Genomic DNA, 24,420 nt, shown 5'->3' on the forward strand with positions numbered 1-24,420 from the left:
AGCTTCATAGATTCCACTGAGAGATGTACATGGTATGTATGGTTGGACTATTTTCTATTATAAATATTCATGCAATTAATATCCTTTCATGATATATTCTACATTATATAGCTGATCAATAAATATTTGGAATATGTTTATTTTGACCTATATTGCCAAATTGCTCTCTATAGCAATTGTATCAATTTATTCAACGAACAACATAGTAGGTTGAACCATAGGCAATTACACTTTTAAAGGCCAGAAAAGCCAAATGTTGGCAATTTCATGTGATTCATTCTAATATGAGAGCGTTTCACACTCTCACCAACATGGGTATTGTCAAATCTTTTGCCAATTTGATAGGTGAAAGTGTTTTTCCTTACATTGTAGTTTGCTTTATTTTATTATGAGTGAGGTTTCAGTATTTAATGGGCTCTTTGTATTTCTTCCTCTGTGAATTATCCAAATTCTTTGCCAATTTTAGGCATCTTTTTAATACAGTTTTCACTTTAAACAGCTCTTTAATATTAGGAAAACTGGAATATTCCATCATATGCAAATATTTTGCTCAATCTATCCTCTACCCAGGGAGGAAAAAGAATGGCAGCAGGAGGGCCTGGGGCAGCTGCTCACAGGGCCTGTACCTGTCTGCCCTGTGCCCAGCTCATACTTAGAGGGTTCTGCAGGTCCCCATCACCCCGGTGGCTTCCCGGAGGGCTCCAACCACCTGAACTCACACTGGTCAGAGGCAGATGAGGCAGCCAGGCCTGGGTTTTCATATCTCCTTCCTGAGCCTGATACTGGCCACCAGCCTGTGTGGTCTTTTTTTGAGGCTACGCCCAGATTTGGGGGGCCAAGGACCTCCTCAACAAAGCTGCTGGGGCCCGTGTGGAGCGCAGCCATGGAAGCCTGGCCTCCTGACCATGCACCACTTCCCATTTGCCCCCAGCAGAAGTGCCTGGGGACCCCAGAGAGTAAATGGGCTGGTGCCAGGTAGAGGGTGTTGCTTTCAGGGCCCGGGGGTTGTACTGCAGGTGCACCCGTTGCGCCAGGGTGGGGTTATTCACTGTTCAATTCTTAGAATCCTGAAATGGCTTCATCTAGCAGATTGAGAAAATGGCATCATGACAGCAGTGGCTGTTGCTTCGGGAGAATTGCAGGTAATTCTTCCTTCCACTGAGATTTGGAGAATAGGGGTAAAGGAGCTCTCTCTTCCCTGTAAGGGGAGGCCTCTAATGCAAACAGAACTGAAGTCCTTGAGTTCAATATCTTGGGATTTTTTTGTTTCCTTCTTCCTTTTTGCTTTTATTTTCTTTGTATTTTCTAAATTCTTTTTCTTAAAACCCTATACAGCATTTATTTGTTTTTATTTTTTATTTTTTTGGAGATGGAGTCTCGCTCTGTCACCCAGGCTGGAGTGCAGTGGCGCGATCTCGGCTGACTGCATGCAACCTCCGCCTCCTGGGTTCACACGATTCTCCTGCCTCTCAGCTTCCTGAGTAGGCATCCACCACCATGCCCAGCTAATTTTTTTATTTTTAGTAGAGACGGATTTCACCATGTTGGCCAGGCTGGTCTTGAACTCCTGACCTCAAGTGATCCACCCACCTCGGCCTCCCAAACTCCTGGGATTACAGGTATGAGCCACTGTGCCCGGCCCCTATACAGCATTTAAAATCTTAGCCTGGTGCAGTGAAATAGGTCCTTGTCTGAGACCTACCAGATGTTTTAGATCTCAATAAAACTACAAACTATAGAAGTTATCAGCCCTGGCCGTGTATTAGAATTACTGTGGAGCTTTAAAAGAAACCTGTAATCCCAGCTACTCAGGAGGCTGAGGCGAGAGGATCACCTGAAGCCAGGAATTTGAGACCAGCCTGGGCAACAGAGTGAGGCCCCATCTCTTCAAAAGAAAGAAAGAAAATAAAAACAAAAGACAATCCCATGTCCAGGATATATCCTAGACCAACCACAATTTTGGGGTGGGTCACCAGTATTCTTGAAGCTCCCTGGACGATTTACAGCCACAGTTCAGAACCACCAAGTATGATCCCATCTAAGAGGTGGTAATGATACTTTCTATCTTTACTCATATAAATCCCCATAGTGTGATATAGGGCCTAATTGCTCAGCTCTGCAGTAAATCTGAGCTGGCCTTGCATTCATTGCAGCTTCATTTCCTTCTACCTGGACTCCCTGGGCTGGCTGCTTAACTTCTCTGATCTCAACACTTACTGGAGAATAATAGTAGCCCTGCCACACAGGATGGCTAGTAGAATTACATAAGATAAGAAATGCAAAGCACTTAGGACAGTGCTTGGCACATAATAAACAGTCATTAAATGAGGAAGGTTGGGAGGCTGAGGCGGCTGGATCACCTGAGGTCAGGAGTTCGAGACCTGGGCAAGATGGTGAAACCCTGTCTCTACTAAGAATACAAAAAAAAAATTAGCAGAGCATGGTGGTGCACACCTATAATCCCAGCTACTCGGGAGGCTGAGGCAGGAGAATCACTTGAACCTGGAAGGCGGAGGCTGCAGTGAGCCGAGGTCAAGCTACTGCACTCCAGCTTGGGCAGCAGAGGGAGACTCGGTCTAAAAAAAAAAAAGAAGAAAAAGAAGGAAGGGCTGGCTGGCATGAGTTATTCTTTAAGAGTAACAGATAACAACGACAAAGAGCTAAGACAGGTCGTAGCCTCAGAGAAGCAATTTTAAGTGGATGCAACTAAAGATTCATATTCAGAATACATAAGAGGACAACCCAATACAAAAATGGACAGAGGTCACAAACATGCAATTCACACACAGGAAAACTGAATTTAAAAAGCTTGAGATTTAACCTCACTAGTAATCAGGGGAATACAAATGAAACCAACAAAATAACATTCACACTTGTCAGATTATCCAAAATATGCCTTCATCAATGAAAAAGAATGAACTAGGATCCACATGTATCAACATGTGTAGATCCCCAAAATGTCCTGTTGAGGACAAAAGCAAGTGTCAGGAAGATATATCATTTAGATACAGAAATTACGACTTACGTACATTTCTATTTACAAAATACTATTACTCACCACCTATGTGCTACAAGATATCAAAACATGACCTACAAGGCCGTTTAGAATCCTTCGTCATCCTGGGAGTGAGCATAGTACCTGATAGATAGTTTTTTAACCCTCCCCACTCTTCTCCCTCAAGTAGTCCCCAGTGTCTATTGTTTCCATTTTTGTGTCCATGTGTATTCAGTATTTAGCTCCTGCTTATAAGTGAGAACACACAGTATTTGGTTTTCTGTTTCTGTATTCGTTATCTTAGGATAATGGCCCCCAGGTGCATTGCATTCATGTTGCTTCAAAGGACATGATTTCATTCCTTTTTATGGCTGTGTAGTATTCCATGGTGTAGAGGTACCACATTTTCTTTATCCAGTCCACCACTGATGGACATCTAGATTGATTCCATGTCTTTGCTGTTGTGAATAGTGCAGCAATGAACATATGAGTGCATGTGTCTTTTTGGTAAAATGATTTATTTTGGGGGGGATATATACCAAATAGTGGGATTGCTGGGTCAAATGGTAATTCTGTTTTAAGTTCTTAGAGGAAGCTACACACTGCTTTCCACAGTGGCTGAACTAACTTACATTCCTACCAGCAGTGTATAAGTGTTCCCTTTTCTCCACAACCTCACCAATATCTGTTGTTTTTTGACTTTTTAATAATAGCGATTCTGACTGGTGTGAGATGGTATTTGACTGTGGTTTTTATTTGCATTTCTCTAATGATTAGTGATGGTGAGCATTTTCTCATATATTTGTCGGCCACATATATATCTTCTTTGGAGAAGTGTCTGTTCATGTCCTTTGCCCATTTTTTAAATGGGGTTATTTGGTTTTTGTTTGTTGAATTGTTTAAGTTACTTATAGATTCTGAATATTAGACCTTTGTCAGATACATAGTTTGTGAATATTTTCTCCATTCCATAGGTTGTCTGTTTACTCTCATGACAGTTTCTTTTACTGTACAGAAGCTCTTTAAGTTACCCACTTGTCAGTTTCTGTTTTTGTCGAAAATGCTTTTAGAGACTTAGTCGTAAATTATTTGCCAAGGCCAATGCCCAGAATGGATTTCCTAGGATTTCTTCTAGAGTTTTTTTTTTTAAGTTTTAGATCTTACATTTAAGTCTTTAATCCATTTTAAGCTAATTTTTGTGTATGCTGAAAAAAGGGTGTCCAGTTTCAATCTTCTGCCTATGGCTAGCCAGTTATCCCAGCACCATTTATTGAGTAGGGAGTTCTTTCCCTACTTCTTGTTGTTGTCAATTGTTGAAGATTAGGTGGTTGTAGGTGTGTGGCTTTATTTCTGGGTTCTCCATCTTGTTCCATTGGTCTATATGTATGTTTTTGTACCGGTACCATGCTGTTTGGGTTACTGTAGCCTTGTAGTATGGTTTGAAGTCAGGTAGTGTGATGCCTCCAGCTTTTTTCTTTTTGCCTAAGATTGCTTTGGCTCTTTAGGCCCTTTTTCAATTCCATATAAATTTTAGAATCATTTTTTTCTAATTCTTTGAAAAATGACACTGATAGTTTGATAGGAATAGCATTGAATTGTAAATTGCTTTGGACAGTATAACCATTTTAACAATATCAATTCATCCTATCCATGAGCATGGAATGTTTTTCTGTTTGTGTCATCTCTTATTTCTTTCAGCAATGTTTTGTAATTCTTGTTGTAGCTATCTTTCACCTTGTTAGTTAGCTGTATTCCTAATAACTTTATTCTTTTTCTGGCTATTGTAAATGAGATTGTGGTCTTGATTTGGCTGTCAACATGGGTGTTATTGGTATATATAAATGCTACTGATTTTCATACATTGATTTTGTATCCTGAAACTTCACTGAAGTTGTTTATCAGTTGTAGGAGCCTTTTGGCAGGGTTTATGGGATTTTCTAGGTATAGAATCATATTGTCTGTGAAAAGAGATTGACTTCTCTTCTTATTTGTATGCCTTTACTTCTTTCTCTTGCCTGATGGCTCTGACTAGGACTTCCAGTAATAATCGAATAGGAGTGGTGAGAGAGGGCATCCTTGGCTTTTTCCACTTCTCAAAAGAAATGCTTCCAGTTTTTTGCCCATTCAGTATGATGTTGGCTGTGGGTTTGTCATAGGTGGCTCTTATTATTTTGAGGTATGTTCTTTTGATGCCTAATTTGTTGAGAGTTTTTTAACATGAAGGGATGTTGAATTGTATCAAAAGACTTTTTCTCTGTCTATTGAGATGATCAGGTGGTTTTTGTTTTTAATTCTGTTTATGTGGATGAATCACATTTATTGGTTTACATGTGTTGAGCTAACCTTGCATGCCAGGAATAAAGCCTACTCGGTCATGGTGAATTAACTTTTTGATGTGCCGCTGGATTCAGTTTGGTAATATTTTGTTGAAGATTTTTGTGTGTATGTTCATCAGGGATATTGGCCTGATGTTTTCTTTTTTCACTGTGATCTACCAGATTTTTGTATCATAATGATGCTGGCTTTATAGAATGAGTTAGGGAGGTCTCTCCTCCTTTATTTTTTGGAATAATTTCAGAAGGATTGATATTAACTCTTCTTTGTACATCTGGTAGAATTTGTCTGTGAATTCATATGGTCCTGGGCTTTTATTGGTTAGTAGGTTTTTTATTAATGATTCAATTGCAGAACTTGTTATTGGTCTATTCAAGATTTCAGTCTCTTCCTGTTTCAATCTTGGGAGGCTGTGTGTGTCCAGAAATTTATCCATTCTTCTACGTTTTCTACTTTGTATGCATAGAGATGTTCATAATAGTCTCTGAGGATTTTTTTTATTTCTGTAAGGCCATTTGTAATGTTACTTTTGTCACTTCTGATGGTGTTTATTTGGATCTTTCCCCTTTTTTCTTTATTAATCTAGTTAGCAGTCTATTGATCTTGTTTATTCTTTCAAAGAACATACTTTTGGTTTTGTTGATCTGTTGTGTAGATTTTTGCATCTCAGTTTTGTTTAGTTCAGCTCTGATTTTGGTTATTTCTTTTCTTCTGGGAGCTTTGGAGTTGTTTTGCTTTTTTTTAGTTCTTCTATGTATGGCATTAGTTTGTTAATTTGAGTTCTAACTTCTTGATGTAGTCATTTAGTGCTATAAACTTTCTTCTTAACACTGCTTTAGCTATGTCCCAAAAATTCTGGTGTGCTATGCCTCTGTTTTCATTAGTTTCAAATGATTTTTTTTCTGCCTTAGTTTAATTTTTTACCCAGAAATCATTTAGGTGCAGTTTAACTTCCATGTAATTGTATAGTTCTAAGGGATCTTCTTGGTATTGATTTATATTTTTATTGCACTGTGGTCTGAGAGTGTGGTTGTTATGATTTTTTTTAATTTGTTGAGACTTGCTTTATGGCTGAGCATGTGCGCAATCTTAGAATATGTGCCATGTGCTGATAAGAAGAATGCATATTCTGTTGTCAGGCAGGGTGTTCTATAGATGTCTCTTAGGTTTATTTGGTCAAGTGTTGAGTTTAAGTCCAGAATATCTTTATTAGATTTCTGCCTTGATGATCTAACGTTGTCAGTGGGATGTTGAAGTCTCCCGCTTAACTTGTGTGGTTCTCTAAATCTCTTTGTAGACCTCTAAGAACTTTTTTAAAAAATGAATCTGGGTGCTTCAATGTTGGATGCGTATATATTTAGGATAGTTAAGTCTTATTGAATTGAGCCATTTATCATTATGTAATGCCCTTCTTTGTCCTTTTTGATCATTGTTGGTTTAAAACCTATTTTATCTGATATAAGAATAGCAACTCCCTTCTCTTTTTTGTTTTCCATTTGCCTGATAGATCCTTCTCTATCCCTTTCCTTTGAGCCTGTGGGTGTCATTGGTGTCATTCCTTGTAAGATGGGTTTCTTGAAGACAGTTGTTGGGTCTTGCTTCTTTATCCAATTTGACATTCCATTTCTTTTTTTTTGAGACAGAGTCTCGCTCTGTCGCCCAGGCTGGAGTGCAGTGGTGCGATCTCAGCTCACTGCAACCTCCACCTCCTGGGTTCAAGGGATTCTCCTGCCTCAGCCTCCCGAGTAGCTGGGATTACAGGCATGTGCCACCACTCCCGGCTAAATTTTTGTATTTTTAGTAGAGATGGGGTTTCACCGTGTTAGCCAGGATGATCTCGATCTCCTGATCTTGTGATCTGCCCGCCTCGGCCTCCCTAAGTGCTGGGATTACAGGCATGAGCTACCAACTCTATACCTTTTAAGTGGGGCATCTAACCCATTTATATTTAAAACCAATATTGCTATGTGAGGATTTGATCCTGTCATTGTGTTGTTAGCAGGTTGTTAGGTAGATTTGATTGTATAGTTGCTTTGTAGTGTCAATGGACTTTGTACTGAAATGTGTTTTTGTGGTGGCAGGTATTGTTCTTTCATTTCCATGTTTAGCACTCCCTTTAGAACCTCTTATAAGGCAGGTAGCGGTAACGAATTCCCTTAGAGTTTGTTTCTCTGAAAAGGATTTTATTTCTCCTTTTCTTATGAAGCTTAATTTGGAAGGATATGAAATTCTTGGTTGGAATTTCTTTTCTTTAAGAATGCTGAAAATTGGCCCCCAATCTCTTCTGGAGTGTAAGGTTTCTGCTAAAAGCCCCACTGTTAGCCTGATGGGATTCCCTTTATAAATGACCTGCCCCTTCTCTCTAGCTGCCTTTAGGACTTCTTCTTTCATGTTGACCTTGGAGAATCTGATTACAGTATGTTTTGGGGATGGTCATCTTATAGTATCTTACAGGGATTCTCTGAATTTCTTAAATTCACATGTAAAATATTAGGAAATTTTTCATGGACTATATCCTCAAATATATTTTTTAAGTTGCTTGCTCTCTTTCAGAAATGCCAATGAGTCATAGGTTTGCTCTCTTTACACAATCCCATATTTCTTGGAGATTTCGTTCATTTTTTAAAATTCTTTTTTCCTCATTTTTGTCTGCCTGCATTGCTTTGAAGGAGTGGTCTTCAAGTTCTTAGATTCTTTCTTCAGGTTGGTCTATTCCAATTGTTGTTAATGCTTCCAATTGTATTATGAAATTCCTGTAGTAAATTTTCTATTTCCAGAAGTTCATTTTGGTTCTTTCTTAAAATGGTGATGTCATCTTTCAACCCTTGGATCATTTTATTGTTTTCCTTGGATTGGGTTTCAACCTTCTCTTGTGTCTCATTGAGCTTCCTTGCCATCCAGATTCTGAATTCTATGTCTGACATTTCAGCCATTTCAATCTGGTTAAGAACCATTGCTGGGGAGCTAGTGTGATCATCTGGAGGTAAGAAGATACTCTGGTTTTTAGAGTTGCCAAAGTTCTTGCACTGGTTCTTTCTGTGAGGGCTAATGTTCCTTTATCCTTTGAAGTTGCTGTCTTTTGGATGAGGCTTTTTGTTTATATGTTCTTTATTGCCCTCAAGGGTTTGACTGTTGTACAGGTTGGGTATAGTTGAATGTTTGTTTCTGGATGCTTTCAGAGGGCCAAGACTCAGCTTGACACTCCTAGGCTGCATGCTTTAACCCTGGGGAGCTGGGACTGGGCCCATAGCTTTTTCTTCTGGCCCCTTGAGGTGAAGCACCAGCTGCTTTAAGGGAACCAAGGTGCTCCCAGACTGCTGGCAACAGCACTCTGTCGGATGCTGTGGGCTAAAGTGGTCCAGGAGGGCAGCAGAGGGGCTGTGGGTAAAAGGACTCTGGTCAGGTAGCACAGGGGCTGCTGGTGAAAGCATTATGGTGGTGGCCACTGGCAAAAGTGCTCCAGTGGGATGGCTGAGGCTGCCCTGTGAGCCAGCACAGATCAGACTCACCCCAGTTTGTTGGAAAAGACAGCCTTGCTCTCTCCAGGTCAGGCAGCTAACAAAGGTCAAAGCCACCAAAGGAATATAGAGAGCTTTGGGGGATGGGTGCCTATTGCCGTGTTCCATTGCACCTGACCCTGCACAAAACCACCGGGCTCCCTGCAGATTCAAGCTCTGTCTCCGCCCACTCTCTGGGCAGTTCCCCCTGCCAACTCAATTGTCTGTGGGTGTCATGATATTTTTTGCCACTAGGGTCCTGGAGGTCCGTGGTGGGAGTAGGCTGCTCTGCATTTCCTTCTCTCACCCCTTCCTTAGGAGCCCTTCAGAGCCAGGAATGAGTCCTGGTGCTCAACAACCCCATGCAGGGTTCCCAGCTTCCTCCCCCTTCAGCCCCAGTGTCTGCATCATCTCTTTATCCACTCTCAGTGCATTCTCTCTGAAGACCTGTTCAGAGTATGCTGGTCTACCTGATATTCTGAACTCTTCCTGGCTGCACCTAGATAGCCATGTTGTCCCAAGTCCCATATTTGTTTACTTCTTACAAAAGAGCTTGAAGAAAATATGATAAAGCATTCACCTTTGCTAATTACAGGTGGTTATGTGGTGTTTGGCAATGTTATTTTGTGTTATTTTAATTTTTTATACACATTTAAGAGGAGAGAGAGAAAAAGAGAAAGACTTTGACTGACTGATTCTAGGGAAGCTGAGAATTCAGAATACATAAAGAAAAGGATGAGCTGAGAGGGCTGCCCACGAGCCTAGATGGATGAGGTCTATAGCATTTTGGGATTCAGGACCTGTGGCTGGTGAAAGGTGATTTAGTGGGTTTCTATGGCTGAGCCTTTCCAAGATGGCCCTACATCTGTATTTGGATTCATATCCTGATTTAGCTGCCACTGCTCCCAAGACACATAGCAAGTGCCTCCCTCCTCTTTCTCTTGAGGACCTATGTCTGTCACATCAAAACCCTCCATTCTCAGTTTCTGACAGTCTTGCCACCTGTCCCTAGTGTCATACTGTCATCCCTATACCAAATGGCACTACTGATAAGGACCAAAGCCAGGACCTGGGCAGCATCCTGCAGGAGCCAGCCAAGACTACATTTGTGTAGACATCTTTATTTCATAGTATTAACCTGCCCAGGCACAAACCACATAATTCCACAGAGATCTTAACTGAATCAAGATGTTAACAGTAACAAAGGTGCAATAAAAAGACCTTCATTGAGAATCAGGCATCTTCTTCCTGTCTTGCCAGCCTCCATAGGAAGAAAAAAAATGAATACTTTACAAAGCTACTTCATAAAATGTTATGTTAAATGAACAACAAATTACTTTTTCTTTTACTAGCTTTTAATGCTAATAGAGCCATTTATTCCTGACCTTCAGAAATATGAGATATTTTAAATGACAACATAAAAAGGGTTCTTATTTGAAAACCCAGGCTACTTTAGACTGCATATTATTACTTATAAGTATAGCATGTGCCGGCATCATTCATTTCAGCATCCCATTGATATCTAACTGGTATATATTTCAGTTGACATTTATTGTTCTCCTGCATATGTGTCAAATTCCTTAATGCTGACTCTGACAAAGGCAGAACACTTGGTAGATATAAATTACATTTGCTACCGTATAATCAGTGTTATCTATTAGAAGGCTGTTTGTGACAAATCATGTTCAAAATAAAAATTGAATTGATTTTTCTGTTATTTTAATATTGTGCCGCTCACAGCAAGCCTTTGATTGAATCTTAAACACTTTAATGCTCTATTTTTGTTTGAGGTAGATCAGAAATGGGGTTTGTACTATTCACAAAGCTAAAACAATTTGTAACACAACAAAATCAAATTTCAAAAAGCATTTTTATTTTCAAGCCAAGGGAATAAATTTGGTAAAGCTCTCGTTATGGGGCCCACAACGACGAAAGCCACGCATGCACGTTTAATTTCTATGCATCCATTTTCATCTAAATTAGATTTTAACTTTAATGCAGGGTATGAAAAGCCTCTACAAGGCCTTTGTTTCTACCTTTTTTGTCTCAAGCAATTGCAGGCTTTCTCCCGGTGAATACAAGCTACACATCATTCTTTGTCCCCCTCCCTCTTGCCAGTTGGTCTGGGCTACCTTCTCTGTGTTCTGGATACAAAGGATCTCTGTTTCTGAGCTTCTCCGAGGGGGCGTCTCTCAAGGAGTGCCTGCTTCACCCATATTGCTTACAAAATAAATCACACAGCCCGCTGCGGTGGCTCATTCCTATAATCCCAGCACTTTGGGAGGCCAAGGCAGGTGGATCACCTGAGGTCGGGAGTTCGAGACCAGCCTGGCTAACATGGTGAAACCCCCATCTCTGCTAAAAATAAAAAAATTAGCTGGGCGTGGTGGCAGGTGCCTGTAATCCCAGCTACTCGGGAGGCTGAGGCAGGAGAATCACTTGAACCTGGGAGGTGGAAGTTGCAATGAGACGAGATTGCGCCATTGTACTCCAGCCTGAGCAACAAGACCGAAACTCTGCCTCAAAATAAATAAATAAATAAATAAATAAATAAATAAATAAATAAATAAATAAATCACGTACAACTAGATACTGGCTAGTGTCATCCTCTTGGGTTAATTTTTCGTTTAAAGGAGGGGTCCTTGAATTAAAGCCCATGGCCACCTGTTTTTGTATGACTCTCCAGCTAAGGGTGGTTTTCCCATTTTTAAATGTTCTTTAAAAATTCAAGACATAAGTAATATTTCAGGATACAAGAAAACTATATGAAACTAAAACTTCAGTGCCCCTAAATTTTTGTTGTAACACAGCCACCTATTCATTTATCTATATAAGTAGGCCATATGTCTATATATTTGTGTGTGTGTGTGTGTGTGTGTGTGTGTGTGTGTGTGTGTAGCTACTTTCCTGCAAAAGTGGTAGAATTGAGTAGTTGTGACAGAGACCATATGGCCCATGAAGCCTAAAATATTTACTACCTGGCCCTTTATAGAAAAAGTTTTCAAACTCTGGCTTAGAAGAGAGAGTCTTAGTGATTTACGTCCTATTAAAAGGGTTGGCACCTTCAGGGCAGGAGGCTGAGGTGGCACCCAGAAAAAATGCTGCATTCATGACAATGAATCTAATAGAAAAGTTTCTTGGACACGCTCGTTAAAAGTTCCTCAAAGTGTTCATAAGTAGATAAAATGGGGGGAAAAAGAACAACCAAGGAAAACCAAACAACCCCAACCTTTACAAAGCTGCACATGTGAGAAATATGCATGAATTGTCAGAAGTGCCCTTAGGCAAAAAGCTTGAGAAATATTTTATGGTCAGAGCAATTAGGCTGAGTTTAAGCATGTGGAAGTGGTTTCAGACAAACTGGTATTGGGCAAGGGGTTACAGCAGACAGACCCCAGACCCTAGAGTTAGGGTCTAGGATTGTGGAGGGTAGAGACTCCCGCAGCCAGACAGAAAGACCAGGGAGAGCGGCCTCTGTGTGTACTTCAGGATAGCACCCATCAGAAATGAGGTGTAAAGGACACTGGGCTGGGTGCCCAGCTCCCCTAGACCATGGAGTGCCTGGTGCCCCTTCCTCGTGGTGCCACAGACTGGTCAAGAGAAGTGAGGGCAGGCTTAGTCTTTGGAGAATCCAGACAAATCTGGTTTGAAACTAAATATAGATGGAAGCTGGTGTACCCCCACACTCTTCTTCCCCACTTCCACATGCCCCATCAGCTGAAAATAAGAGGCTGCCAAGGAGAGGGCAGATGGATGGGGTCTGCCTGCCTGGGCAACCTTGCCTAATGATAGCTCACACTCACGGGTTGCTCACTCTAGACCTGGAACCAAGGGAAACTTTGGATTGTTTGGGGAAAGGTAATATGCTTAAGGAACCAGAGGCCATCTGGGAAAGGACTCAAGACCCTGGCTCTTGAAATTCTTGGGGTGAGACAGGGGTCAGATGAGCAAGGCCTAAGAGCAGGGCAGGGGAGCAAGGGTCTTCATCCCTAGTGAACCTTTCAGCCTTTGCCTTTGTCGCTATTGCTGTCTTCTAGTGCTTTTCACTGTGGTCAACAGGAAACGGAAGGCCTGCAAGTTTTATGCCTGCAAAATGCCATAAGCCCTTTGTGTGAGTTATTTCATTAAATCTTCCAAAATGGCCTCATGAGGAAGGTATTATCGTCATTTTATAACTGCGAAGACTGAAGCTTGGAGAAGTTAAGTTTCTTGCTCCAGATTACTCAGCAGTTACAAAGCACAGACCGGTATGAGGACCCCCAAAGCCCAGCTCTCGGCATCTTTAACCCCAGTATACTGACTCTGGCGTGTTTAATATACTTTTGTTTTCCTTGCTTATCCTTTCATCTCTTTTCTAAGTTGATTCAATGTTGAAACTGTGAGCCATTTAGTAGTAGTTCATGTTACTGTGACAATGGCTACTGAAGAGATCCACAGGACGTAGCAGTCCAGGCATGAAAGTTAAGTGTGAGACCCTGGCCTCAGACTGCCTGAGTTCGATTCCTGACTCTGCCACTTACTGTCTGTGTGGCTCTGAGCAAATTGCTTAATCCCTTTGTGCCTCAGTGTCCCCACCTATGAAATGAAAGTGATTTATCCTGATTCAATAAGCTATTCCAGATAAAGAGCTTGAGCAGAAGCAAGCACTCTACTCACTGGCTGCTGCTATTGCTGTTTTCCTTGTTGGCTAATCACACCTGTGCTGCTTGCCTCACAGGGGAGAATCCCAGGAAGAAAACTGCCGTGGTGCGGAGGGCACTTCTTTAAGAGCCAGGAGCTCTGGATTCTGAACCCTGTTCTGCCAATAACTCACTATGTGGGCTCCGAGACGTCACTCCTAATACTCTCAGTGCATGTCAGCTACAGCAATTTTTCCAGGTCCTTTTACCCGAATGGTAAATGTAATTTATATAACAATATTTACTGAGCATGTGCGGGCCAGACTGACCACCTGCCTAATCTCTTACTCTTTTTGCCTACGCTACTGGGTAGACTCTTTTGTTATCTTCACTTTACAAACTAGGAATTTGATGCTAAACAGGTGATGCTAAAGAGGAATTTGATGCTAAACAGGTGATGCTAAAGAGGAATTTGATGCTAAGGAAGGTGTTCAGAGTCACAAAGCCAGAAAGAAAAAAAAAAGCTGAATTGGGATATGAACTCAGGGAGTCTGACTGCTGTCCACACATTTCACAGCTGTGCTTGAGCAAAGTTGTGTTAGAGCCATGATTAAGGTCCCACTTATAGCCAGCTGGCCACCACTCTGCAGGATGGGGAGTGGGGACGGAGAACCATGGCATCCCCCTCCACACTTGTTGTGAAGAGAACTGTCAGTTCTTGGCCGGGCACGGTGGCTCACGCCTGTAATCCCAGCACTTTGGGAGGCTGAGGCAGGCGGATCACGAGGTCAGGAGATCGAGACCATCCTGGCTAACACGGTGAACCCTGTCTCTACCAAAAATACAAAAAAATTAGCCGGGCGTGGTGGTGGGCGCCTGTGGTCCCAGCTACTCGGGAGGCTGAGGCAGGAGGATGGTGTGAACCCGAGAGGCAGAGCTTGCAGTGAGCCGAGATTGTGCCACTGCACTCCAGCCTGGGTGACAAAGCGAGACTCTATCTCAGAAAAAAAAAAAAAAGAGAACTGTCAATTCTTGCACAGAAAAAGGAAGAGGTGACCCCAAAGGAGCATTTGATTGCCATGGATGTCAAACTATCCCAACAAAAGGCCCAAGTTGGCCCAAGGAATTTTCTTATCAGGTAATGGAAATTGTTTTTAGTGGCAAGAATGAGCTCATTACAGATGCAGCTTGTGCTAATAATGATAACTTGCTGAGCAGTAAAATCACCTCTCTACCTCCCCCGCCAACAGACAACACTCCAGAAATTATAGGCTAGGGAGAAACAGAAAGGACAAAGATTAAGGAAAAGACTTGCAATGTGGAACTGCTTAAACAAAGGGAGTTACAGATTTGCACGTTGAACTTGGTGATCTTAATCATGAAGTTGTAGAATAATTAGATACTGTTAAAGAATTGTTTAAATTGCCTTTATTCAATTTTGTTACCTCTATCACTGGGTTGTTGTTTTTTCTGGTTTTGTTTCAGTTTTACAGCTCAAACCATTTTTTAAAAGTTGGTGCAAAATGAATTAGTCAATGACTTAAATATTGATGCACCATAAGATCCCCTGGATGGGAGTAAGATAAGGGCAGTCGCAAGGGGTCATTTCAGTCCTCACACCCCGTTAATTTCATGGGCAAAGACCCCCAGTAACCTTGAGCCCCTAGGAGCTATCTGCAAACTGTTTGGGCCCAGGCAGACATCCATTCATGTCTCTCATCCCTGAGAGGCCAGCACAGACGCAGCAGGCCGGGCCACCCCCCAATCCCGGCAGTGGGGAGATCTAGCTCCACGTTTCCTTTCCAAGATTGTGGGTTTTAACTCTTTCAGGTTTTCAGAACACCGGGAAAAAATCCCGACAGTTCACTGAGCTTTGCCTCAGCCCTTGGAAGGGAATCCAGCTAACTTCTATTGAGATGTGGCTTTTTTCTTCGAACATTTTTTTTTTTTTTTGAGATGGAGTCTCACTCTTGTGCTCAGACTGGAGTGCCGTGGTGTGATCTTGGCTTACTGCAACCTCTGCCTCCCGGGTTCAAGAGCTCCTCCCACCTCAGCCTCCTGAGTTGCTGGGGCTACAGGCATGCGCCACAACGCCCGGCTAATTTTTGTATTTTTAGTAGAGACGGGGTTTCACCATGTTGGCCAGGCTGGTCTCAAACTCCCGACCTCAGGTGATCCACCTGCCTCAGCCTCCCAAAGTGCTGGGATTACAGGCGTGAACCACTGCACCTGACCTTTCTTTAAACATTTAATCTCTAAAATATTAAAATATCTTTTAATTCAAATAGGGATTTTTTAATGACTTTTGTTTCTCAATTATAAAAACAATACCTATTGGCTACGGAAAATTGAAAAAAACATAAATAAACAAATAAAAATAACCAATAGGACCATCATCCAAATGACCACTGCTAGCATTATAGGTTAGTGCCCCCCCACCCTTTTTTAAAAACAAAAAGCAGGATTATAGTGTGTATGAGTTTGTGTGTATGAGTGACACAAACACAGGTCTGGTGTTACTGTACAGTTTTATGACCTGCCTATTTCATGTATGGGATCCTCAGTATTTTTATACAACACCATTTTTCCATCATATCATTTAAAAATAATGAGATGTACCATAATCCTGAACCCTGTGGGGAAGGTGTTGTTATCTGGTTTTGTGTGACAATCTCCCTTTACACACATTCGTGGCTGTTTTCCTGGACAAAGGTTCTTAACCATTCTTGTGGCGGGGACCCACGGCTGTCTAGTGAAACCTGTGGGCCTCTTGTCAGAACAGTATTTCCAAATGTTTAAAGCAAAATACATAAGATTACAATGGAAACAATATTGAAATATTATCAAAATATTAAAAAGAACAAATTTATAATACAGCCATTTCTTTATTCTTATATTGAATAACACTATGTGAGAGAGTAGATATAGTCACTGTAATAACCACCATGATTATAGAGATGAGCTTTAACATCATTCCAGCTGTTTGCAGCCAGAGCCACGTGATACAAAAACATCTGTGACTGCTCTCAGGCCAAGGTGACAGGTCCTGCAGTGGTTTGTTGCTTGCATTCATCAAGGAAGGAAATACTAAATTTCACCTGGAGGTTAGTGAAAACAATGATGTAACTTGTTTTCTCATCAAAGTTCTCTGACCTTCTGACTTCTACCCATGGAATCATGGGAGCCCAGGATGTCCAGGTGAAAATTCTTGCCTTGGAAAAAACCTCCCAGGCCCAGCTTGCTGCCTTGTGTGGCTCTGCACATTTCTGAGTGGATGACAACGGTCTCATTGTCCCAGGAGCTGTTATTTCTTCTGCATACGGATGGTTGCTGAGGGAGGTCAGGGTGCCTGCTGGTGGCAAGATGATGTTATCCAGTGTTACGGCTTGAACTATGTCCCTCAAAAAAAAAAAAAAAAAAACATGTGAAAGGCCTAGTCCCCGTACTTTATGTGACTTATTTGGAACTAGAGTCATTGCAGGTATAATGAGTTACAATGAGGTCACAGTGGAGTAGGGCATGCTCCTGATGCAGTGCGACTGGTGTCCTTGTAAGAAGATGGCCGTGTGGCTGGGCACGGTGGCTCACACCTGTAATCCCAGCACTTTGGGAGGCCGAGGCAGGCGGATCACGAGGTCGGAGATCAAGGCCATCCTGGCCAACACAGTGAAACCCCGTGTCTACTAAAAATACAAAAAATCAGCCGGGCGTGGTGGTGGGCACCTGTAGTCCCAGCTACTCGGGAGGCTGAGGCAGGAGAATGGTGTGAACCCGGGAAGCAGAGCTTGCAGTAAGCCAAGATCACGCCACTGCACTCCAGCCTGGGTGACAGAGCTAGATTCTGTCTCAAAAAAAAAAAACAAAAGAGAGAAGATGGCCATGTGAAGGCAGAGAGGCACCCAGGGGGCCTGGAGTTAGTAGCAAGAAATGCCAACGTGACTGCAAAACACAGCAAGCTAAGAATAGTTGAGGAAGGATTCTCCACAGGTTTCAGAGGGAGCTGGCCCTGCTAACACCCCAGTTTTGGACTTCCAGCCTCCAGAACTGTGAGACAATAAATTTCTGTTGTCTTAAGCCACCCAGTTTGTGGTACTTTGTGGAGGCAGCCCTATCACACCAATATAGCTGGTATCTGCCAACTGGACCCTCCTGGGGACTGGGATTCTGGAAAACCAGGGCTGGGGTGGGCGTGGTGTCTGCGCCGCTGTCAGAAACATGCCAGGACCCAGGGACTGTTTGGTTAGAGGGTTGGGCTAGGTCTTCAGTGAAGATCCTGGCCTGGCTGCAGTGTTACCTCGGGGGTTAGGAACCCTAGCTCATGGTCAACATAACCTGGAGAAAACCCGCACAAGAAACTTTAGCATGCGGAGAAGCAGCCTCTTTATTCCCACATGACAAAAAACGGTCTTTATCATTAATGACATGCAACTGTCAACCACTCAGGATGCAGGCAGCAGTTACAAAATTCTTGTTACTAAATTTCTTTATTGCTCACTGGGCGTGATTCCAACATGAGAACGGCAGGTTTTGGAAGCCCCACTTAAAGTTCACCTCCTTGGGAGACTCTGCGCTTCTAGCCTTCTGCATACTTTGCGGAGGACAGTGGCTCTAGATACATCTTCCCACTGCATGGTATACTTGGCCTCTGAGCACAGCCACATGTCAGCAGAGTTTTGGGGTCCTCTCTCAGGGGCCTTCCAAGGGCAGGGCAGCTTCCATCTAGGAGAGAAACCGTCCGTGTGAGTTGCAGGGAGCTGGCCCAGCTAAGCAGAAAGGCCACTGCAAACATTTCATCCCCTTTTTAAAACGGTAGTAGGAAGGAAAGAGACATTTCTCCTCACCTGGAATAGAAAAATCGGGATATTTTGGCAGCAGCTCTTCATGCTGCAAAAGTTTTGGAGACGGAGCAGAAGTTTTTGTGGAGCTAACTCCGTATATTCTAAAACAAGAACAGAAGTCACAAAGTTATGGAATTTTTATTAAGAACAGAATAATAATAAATAGAATAAAATACAATACATAAATATAAGAGTAAATATATGAACATGGTATGTTATTTCTTTACAATTTATTCTAAAGGTAAAGATCATCCTCCTCATTTCGCAGAAGAGAAAGCTGAGGCCACTCAGCACCCTTGGGCCTTAAGCCACTGCCAGGATGGTAGCCCTGCTGGTTTTTACTCCCATCCCCTCCCTGCAAACCAGCAAACACCACAGGTAGAGCTGCTGGGGAATGCTGAGCACAGGCTGGGAGCAGAGGGCACCTGCCTACTGGGGAAGCCCTGAAACTACAAATGAGGCACCTTCTCTAAGACAAATCACACACAAATAGTCCTAGTGCTGGGATGGGGACATCTGGTAAACCCCCATCCTGGGTTTGCACTTCTCCCTTTGATCTTGTGCCTGGGGTACGGACCCAAGCCAGACTCACTCTTCATATGGTTTCAGATGTGCCTTCTTGGCCCTCTCCGTGATCTCCAGGAAGTCCTTGTAGCAGTTTTTGGCCATGACAGTGTATCTCGTGCCACAGCCAAATTCAGTGACCTTGGCTCTCGGCAGGTAGCCTGCCCAGCCAGGGATCGGGAGCTCCTGGAGAGGTTTCTTTACATATTTGCATTCTGTAAAAAGACACCATGGAACACAGAAAGTAACTAAAAAATGTTTTCCACTGACCCAGAAGCTGAGGCCTGAAAACTTGTGACTTGCCTAGGGTCTCCTAGTTCTCAGACCAGCACCCTCTTCCTTAACCAGGACTGTGCCCCCTCCCCTAGAAATGTTTCTTTCTGGCCAGCCTCTGTGGCTCATGCCTGTACTCCCAGCACTTTGGGAGGCTGAGGCAGGCAGATCACCTGAGGTCAGGAATTTGAGACCACCCTCGGCAACATGGTGAAACCCCGTCTCTACTAAAAATACAAAAATTAGCCAGGCATGGTGGCATGCACCTGTAGTCCCAGCTACTTGGCTGAGGCTGAGGCTGAGGCAGGAGAATCGCTTGAACCCGGGAGGCAGAGGTTGCAGTGAGCCGAGATCACACCACTGCACTCCAGCCTAGGCAACAGAGTGAGACTCCATCTCAAAAAAAAAAATAAAGAAAGAAAGAAAAAGAAATGTATCTTTCTCATTTTAAGAAATGGAGCCTTTGGATTTGGCGCTGACCCCCGGGATTTGGAACGGTGCGGGATTCTGGGTGCTATGGGGCAGCTCAGCTGGCCTATGAGAATCTGCAGGGGTGACCAGGGGTGAGGGGAAATGGTTTCAGGGCGCTGCTACCCAGGATCAGGGGGTGGTACTGCAGATTGTACTGGTGCAGGGCCTGCAGGACCGTCTCCTCGGAGTTGACAGGTTTCAGTTTCGGGGCAGTGGCCACTGCGCAGCACAATTCCCGCAGCTGGTCTTTATAGCGCTGTGTTTTCTCCTGGAAGGTTTTCACACAGTGGTTCATGTCATCCTCCTTGGACATTCCTTGGCAGCTGAGGAACGGCACAAAGCCTGCAAGAGCCGAATGGAATCACAGCCTTCAGCAAGACTGGCCAGCAAGGAATTCAGAGCCCGCCTAAACTCCCCAGCATTTCAGCCCACCCTTTGGCATTTCTTCCTCAGCCAACAGCACTACGTTTTTCCAAAGGCCATGAATACAAGCAGTGCTGTTGTTTCCACTGCGGCGGGGCCCTCCCAAGGCCACAAAAAATGACCTTGGAGCTGGGGAGGGAAGGCCCATTTCAACAAAGGCGATGACAGTAATACTCTTTGAATAGCAAAGCCCCTGATGTCAGCCTGACGGAAAATGGGGAAAGCATTTAATGGGCCAAAATGATAGTCTAAGGAGTAATTGAAATTATTCATCTTTTTAGAGAGAAAGCTTATTTTCCTCGACACTTCCCAAATGCAATTTGGGATCTTTCTTGCCGGACCATCAGGAAATTGCAGGCTTATTAAAAGCAGAGCCCTATTACACAAAAAGGTAAATTCATTATCTGCAAGACCCACCCCAGCACAATTTTTCACCATTTCCCACCAAGTAACATATAATCATTACAATTAGTATGGGTAAAACACAACTATTTACTTAAACTGGAGGCTGAATCCTAAGTACTATAATATTGTCACAATAAAACCTTTTTTTTTTTTTTGAAGAACAAATGAGGAAAACTGGTTAAGAACTTGGTTTCAAACTGCAAAATAAATAAATAAATCTCTCTCCTTATGGAAACCCAACATTTTTGCCATGGTCTCCAGGAAAACAAAACCTGGCTTCAGAGTTGAAAGTAGCAATCCTCACCCTCAGAGCCCTACAATAACCCCCTCTGGAAGAATCTAATTACTAAACTAATCTTGACAGTGTTGGAAGCCTTCCATGCATCGCCCAGATTCCCCAACCCTTGGATGATTAAAAGATATCCTAACATTATGAAGACCCTAGGGGCTTTGCCACAGTGGTTTCCCTGCCATCAGGGCCGACTTTGGTCTGCCTAGGTTTTATATTAGTGCATATATGCACAAACATAAACATACGAACTACCTTTATCGAGTCTCGCTAAGGACCAAGACATTTAAAATAGGTTATGTACGCTGGCTCCTTTAATCCTCACAACAATCTTATGGTATCCCATGTAGTGGGTTGAACTGTATCCTCCAAATAGATATATCCAAGTCCTAACCCCTGGTACCTGTGAATGTGCTTTTATCTACAAATAGGGACTTCTCAGGTGTAATTAAGTTAAGGGCCTAAAAATAAGATCATCCCGGATTTAGGGTGGGTCCTAAATCTGATGACTGATGTCCTTATAGAGGAAAGAAGAGGGAGACTTGTGACACAGAGACAAAGGGGGAAATGCCATGTGAGGATGAAGAGAGTGACTGGAGAGATGCTGCCACAAGCCAAGAACACTGGGGCCACCAGAAGCTGGAAGAAGCAAAGGTGGGATCCTTCCCTAGCGCCTTCAGAAAGAGCTTGGCCCTGCGGGCACCTCGATTTCAGACGTCTGGCCTCAGAACTGTGAGGGAATGCATTTCCATCGCTTTAAACCACATAGTTTGTGGTAATTTGTTGCAGTGGTCCTAGAAAACAAATACATCCATTTTACAGAATGTTGTACTTACCACAGAGAGGCACGTTACTTACAGCCTCATCGACGGTGACCAAACAGAGATTCGAACCTCAGCTTGTCAGAACCCAAAGCCTATTCTCAACCAGCCATTAGGACCAGAGTGAGGTTGGGCAACCCTGGAATATTGCCCAAGTACTACTCCTCCTGAGAACGGCTGTATGGGAGAGCCGAGGGTCTGCGGGGACCACTGGGTTTGTCACCCACATGGATATGACTTAGTAAGTTCTCAGTAGCCCAGAAGCCTGAGGAGGAATAGCCTCTAGGTAGGGCAACCAATCGTCCTGGTTTGCCAAGGACTGAGGAGTTTCCCAAATGCAAGATTTTCAGTGTTAAGGAAAGTCCCAGGCAGTCCCAGGACAAAGGCAGTCCCAGGTAGACCAGGGCAGTTGGCCAGCCTTCCTCTAGGGGATGCAGGAAAGGATGGGCGCACAAGAATAACCTTTGTGGAGGACTTGAGAAAACCAACTTGGGGAGAACAGGGCCTCTACTTATTCTTGTGTCTATCCTCATCACATTGTGTCTATCCTCATCACATTGTGTCTATCCTGGTCCAAATTCATTCAACAGGCATTAAGTGCTTCCTCTGCATACCAGGCCATGTTCTGGGACATGTGGTCTAAGTTCTGCCCCTCAGAACCTGGCCATCAGCCATCTTCAGCGATGGAATGCTCTCAACGCATGTCTCAAAAGCTAGAGCACCTAGACTGCTCCAGTTGGCTGCACAGACACAGACAGTGGGTCAAGGCAGGGACAGAGACCAGGACCCGGGTTCCCCTGCCAGGCACAGCTGCAGGGTACGTCCACACTTACCGCTGTAGCCTGGTGTGATTGGCAGGTTTCTCATGAAGGTCTTGGAAGGCTCCATGATTTCGCTCTCTGTTAGTGGAGGGAAGAGGGAATGAAACGGTCTCATCAAAAGTCACTGCCTTAAGGAATCACTATTGAGTGTGCACAAGCTCTTGGGAGTGGAAGAATGACTGCCAGGGGCTGGGGCTGAGAGGCAGAACTACCATCTTACCCAAAGCCAGCGACACAGCTGGCTTCAGTCATAAACCAATGACCTATTACCAAGGGCCCATCACCTTTTATGTTAACTTGGATAACAGTGTGTAAATCACACCTACCAGGGTCTCTTCTCCCTGGAAGCACCCTCCCCTCCATCCAACAATTGTGAACTGTACTCATACTACGGCCGTGAAACATGATAGAGGCTGGGAACGCAAAGCTTCTGAGCAAGCCCAGAAGCCCCTGTGTTAGGTTCATGAGCCTCAGGGGAGGAGAGAGATGAGGCCCACACACCCCCAGACCTCCTTCTTGATCCAGGTGAAATCAGGTTGCAGTGGTGATTTTTGCCAGCCCCCACCATCACCCCTGGAACATCTGGCAATGTCCAGAGGTATATTTGGCTGTCAGAAGTGGGGGATGGGATGCTACTGAACATCCTGTAATGCTCAGGAGCCTCCCCCCACCCCCCCCCCCGGCACACGCACACACACACACACACACACACACACACACACAAGGGAGAAGAAGTTCTGGCTTGAAGGAATCAGGAAGTCCCAAAAGGCAGACATGGAGTCCAAGGAGGGTAAGCAGAGGCCACCCTCTGCTTCAGGGGGCTCCACTGAAACATCAGTTTATGTGGATGCTGTTTCTGCAATAAGACACCTTCCCTCTTTGGGTATCGCTCGTCATTCCCCCCAGGTGGGCTGAGGCCTTGCCAAGTCCTGCCCTGCTGAGCCGGTTCATCTCTTTAAAGAAATGCCTTTGAGGCTGGAAGAAGAGGATTCAGGGTGGAGGAGAGGGCCACAGTCATGGCTTAGTCAGCAATGATGGGGATTGTTAAGACAGTTCAGCCCCCGCCAGGCTGACAGCAGTGAGGACTGGGCCGCGTCTAGGCCACTCTAACCCCTGGCATCACGTACCTGGCTCCTGGGAGGAAGCACTGGGCCTGGAGTCAGACAGACCTGGCTGTGAGGCCATGTCCCACCCATACTGACCACCTGCTTACTTTTCTGAAAGCTTTCCACGCTTGTTTAATCCTCTCAACAGCCCCATGATATAAATGCTATATTATACCCATTCCCCAATTTAAAAAGGCAACAGACAGGGAACACTGGCTATCCCCATGTGGTTGCAGCAGAACCGCATTCTCCTTTAATCCCCACAGCTTCCCTAAGAATGAGTTCCTGTTGGAACCCCCATTTTATAAATGTGAAAAATAAGGCACAGAGAGGTTAGGTAACTGGTTTCAGGGTGCCAGAGTGAAAGGGGGTGCGAACAGATGACCTCTAAACTCTCAGGGACAGGATATGTTGCCCAAAAGCATCAGCTGGGGTATAAGCCTGCCTGGAGGAGGTAGGCAGGGAGGAGGGTGGGAAGAGAGGCGGTGTCCTGAGAAAGGGGGCTAGGAGTGGGTAGAAAGTAGGGCCCCTCCTAGCCACCCTCTTCCAATCCCACCTCAGCGCTCACCTGGGCGGGGCTGGCGCTATCCGGTGCCCACTTGGCCTCTGCCCGGCCGCCCAGGATCCCTGCCTTCCACCAGGCCTTTGTGCGCTCACCCCGAGGAGCACAAAGGCCCCACCGCCGCCAGCCTGCCCCTCCCCCACTCCTCCCGGGGTCCCACCTGGAAGGTGGGCGCTTCCCCCAGCGCCCGGCACAGCCCGGACCCCGGTGTAAAGTCGGGCATCTGCGCAGTAAACATTTGGCCTCGGAGCTGTCCTCCGCGCCTTGGCTGCCCCAGCCAGGGGAAGGATATGCGGAGGGCTCTAAGTCAAAGCGGGCGTTTTTGCGGGTTTAGCCACTGCGGCGCCTGGGCCTGCAGGTCTGGCCGGGGAAGCGGGTGGGCGGCAACAGGGGGCGGGGCCG

The 24,420-nt window shown here is 44.3% G+C and overlaps 1 protein-coding gene across 9 annotated transcripts; it reads right to left on the reverse strand.

The window, feature by feature from the left end:
- Positions 1 to 16,326: 16,326 nt before the first annotated feature.
- SPMIP5 (sperm microtubule inner protein 5) lies at positions 16,327 to 24,373 on the reverse strand. Of its 9 annotated transcripts, none has more exons than XM_055353280.2 (7): positions 24,179 to 24,373; positions 22,363 to 22,428; positions 19,715 to 19,933; positions 18,876 to 19,062; positions 18,287 to 18,384; positions 17,941 to 18,164; positions 16,327 to 16,844 (listed from the first exon to the last, which is right to left on the reverse strand). In XM_055353280.2, the coding sequence occupies exons 2-6, from the start codon at positions 22,415 to 22,417 to the stop codon at positions 18,019 to 18,021; spliced, it is 705 nt and encodes a 234-aa protein (XP_055209255.2). In that variant the 5' UTR covers positions 22,418 to 22,428; positions 24,179 to 24,373; the 3' UTR covers positions 16,327 to 16,844; positions 17,941 to 18,018. The 9 variants fall into 9 exon arrangements, with proteins under 9 accessions (XP_055209255.2, XP_055209254.2, XP_018890014.3 ...); XM_055353279.2 differs by lacking the exon at positions 24,179 to 24,373 and adding an exon at positions 23,478 to 23,872; XM_019034470.4 differs by lacking the exon at positions 24,179 to 24,373 and adding an exon at positions 24,025 to 24,110 and having other exon boundaries at positions 16,328 to 16,844.
- Between the last annotated feature and the right edge of the window lie 47 nt (positions 24,374 to 24,420).

The sequence above is a fragment of the Gorilla gorilla genome, chromosome 8 (assembly GCF_029281585.2).
Source record: "Gorilla gorilla gorilla isolate KB3781 chromosome 8, NHGRI_mGorGor1-v2.1_pri, whole genome shotgun sequence".
Taxonomy (NCBI): Eukaryota; Metazoa; Chordata; class Mammalia; order Primates; family Hominidae; genus Gorilla; species Gorilla gorilla.

Excerpts from the sequence above, each read along its gene's own strand:
- SPMIP5 (XM_055353279.2), bottom strand. The coding sequence starts at position 23,535 with ATGGCCTCACAGCCAGGTCTGTCTGACTCCAGGCCCAGTGCTTCCTCC. Across the intron at positions 19,934-22,362 it reads AATCACACCAGGCTACAGCG|GCTTTGTGCCGTTCCTCAGC; the intron begins GTAAGTGTGGAC and ends CGGCTCTTGCAG. Across the intron at positions 18,165-18,286 it reads TCCCGATTTTTCTATTCCAG|ATGGAAGCTGCCCTGCCCTT; the intron begins GTGAGGAGAAAT and ends TTTCTCTCCTAG.